This window comes from Trypanosoma equiperdum (genome assembly GCF_001457755.1).
Source record: "Trypanosoma equiperdum strain OVI genome assembly, contig: ctg_831, whole genome shotgun sequence".
Classification (NCBI taxonomy): domain Eukaryota; phylum Euglenozoa; class Kinetoplastea; order Trypanosomatida; family Trypanosomatidae; genus Trypanosoma; species Trypanosoma equiperdum.
In genome coordinates this window covers 1-653 of record NW_027124789.1, presented here as the reverse complement: position 1 = coordinate 653, position 653 = coordinate 1, and the positions used below count along the sequence as shown (strand labels likewise).

The 653-nt window shown below is 47.3% G+C and overlaps 1 protein-coding gene across 1 annotated transcript; it reads right to left on the bottom strand.

The window, feature by feature from the left end:
• Positions 1–103: 103 nt before the first annotated feature.
• TEOVI_000388900 (Trypanosomal VSG domain containing protein, putative) lies at positions 104–601 on the bottom strand (the record flags this gene model as incomplete). The annotated part of the gene is made up of 1 exon (XM_067226726.1): positions 104–601. One exon carries the CDS (start codon positions 599–601, stop codon positions 104–106), a length of 498 nt encoding a protein of 165 aa, XP_067082827.1.
• Between the last annotated feature and the right edge of the window lie 52 nt (positions 602–653).

Sequence of the window (653 nt, the reverse complement as noted above, 5' to 3'; positions counted from 1 at the left end):
CCTTTCACTGCAGCACATTCTTCAGGGGTTTTGCTTGGCCAAACTTATCTGTTTTTTGTTTCTCCATTTCCTCCAGCTGTTTCTGCCTGTGTTGTTTGTTGTGCTACGTGTGTGCCGTATTCAATTTGCAGTATTCTCCATCCTCGTCATTTTTGCCTTTCCATTCGCAGAGTTGTTTCTTTCCTTTGCGCTCAGTTGCCACTTTTATCGCTTCGCACTGTTCTTTTTGCTTTTGCTCTTGTGCTTTACTGCCTGTTGCTGATGGGTTTGGTGTTGGCGATTTTGCTAGTGTTGTCTCATCCTCGTCGAATAGTAAGTTGGTGGAATCATTGAGTAGTTGTAAACTGCGTGTAATGGCTGTCATTTCCTTTTTGGCGTCTGCCGCTGCTTCTTTGGCCAATGCTGCGTCGCGCAGATTTTTAAGCCACTCTATTCCTTTGGCCGGGTCGGTCAGATCTGACTCTGCGTACTTCACGCACCTTTCGCCATTGCCAGCTTTGTCCCCTTTACATCCTTCTACGCCGTTCCCCGTTATTGAGCCCAGGACATATTTATAAGCTTTGGCGGCCTCGGGCGTTTGCCGGCCTAGTAGTTCTGACATCCTTAGTCTGATCGCTTCTGCGGTTGCCAGAGTTAATTTTACCTGCGTTTTC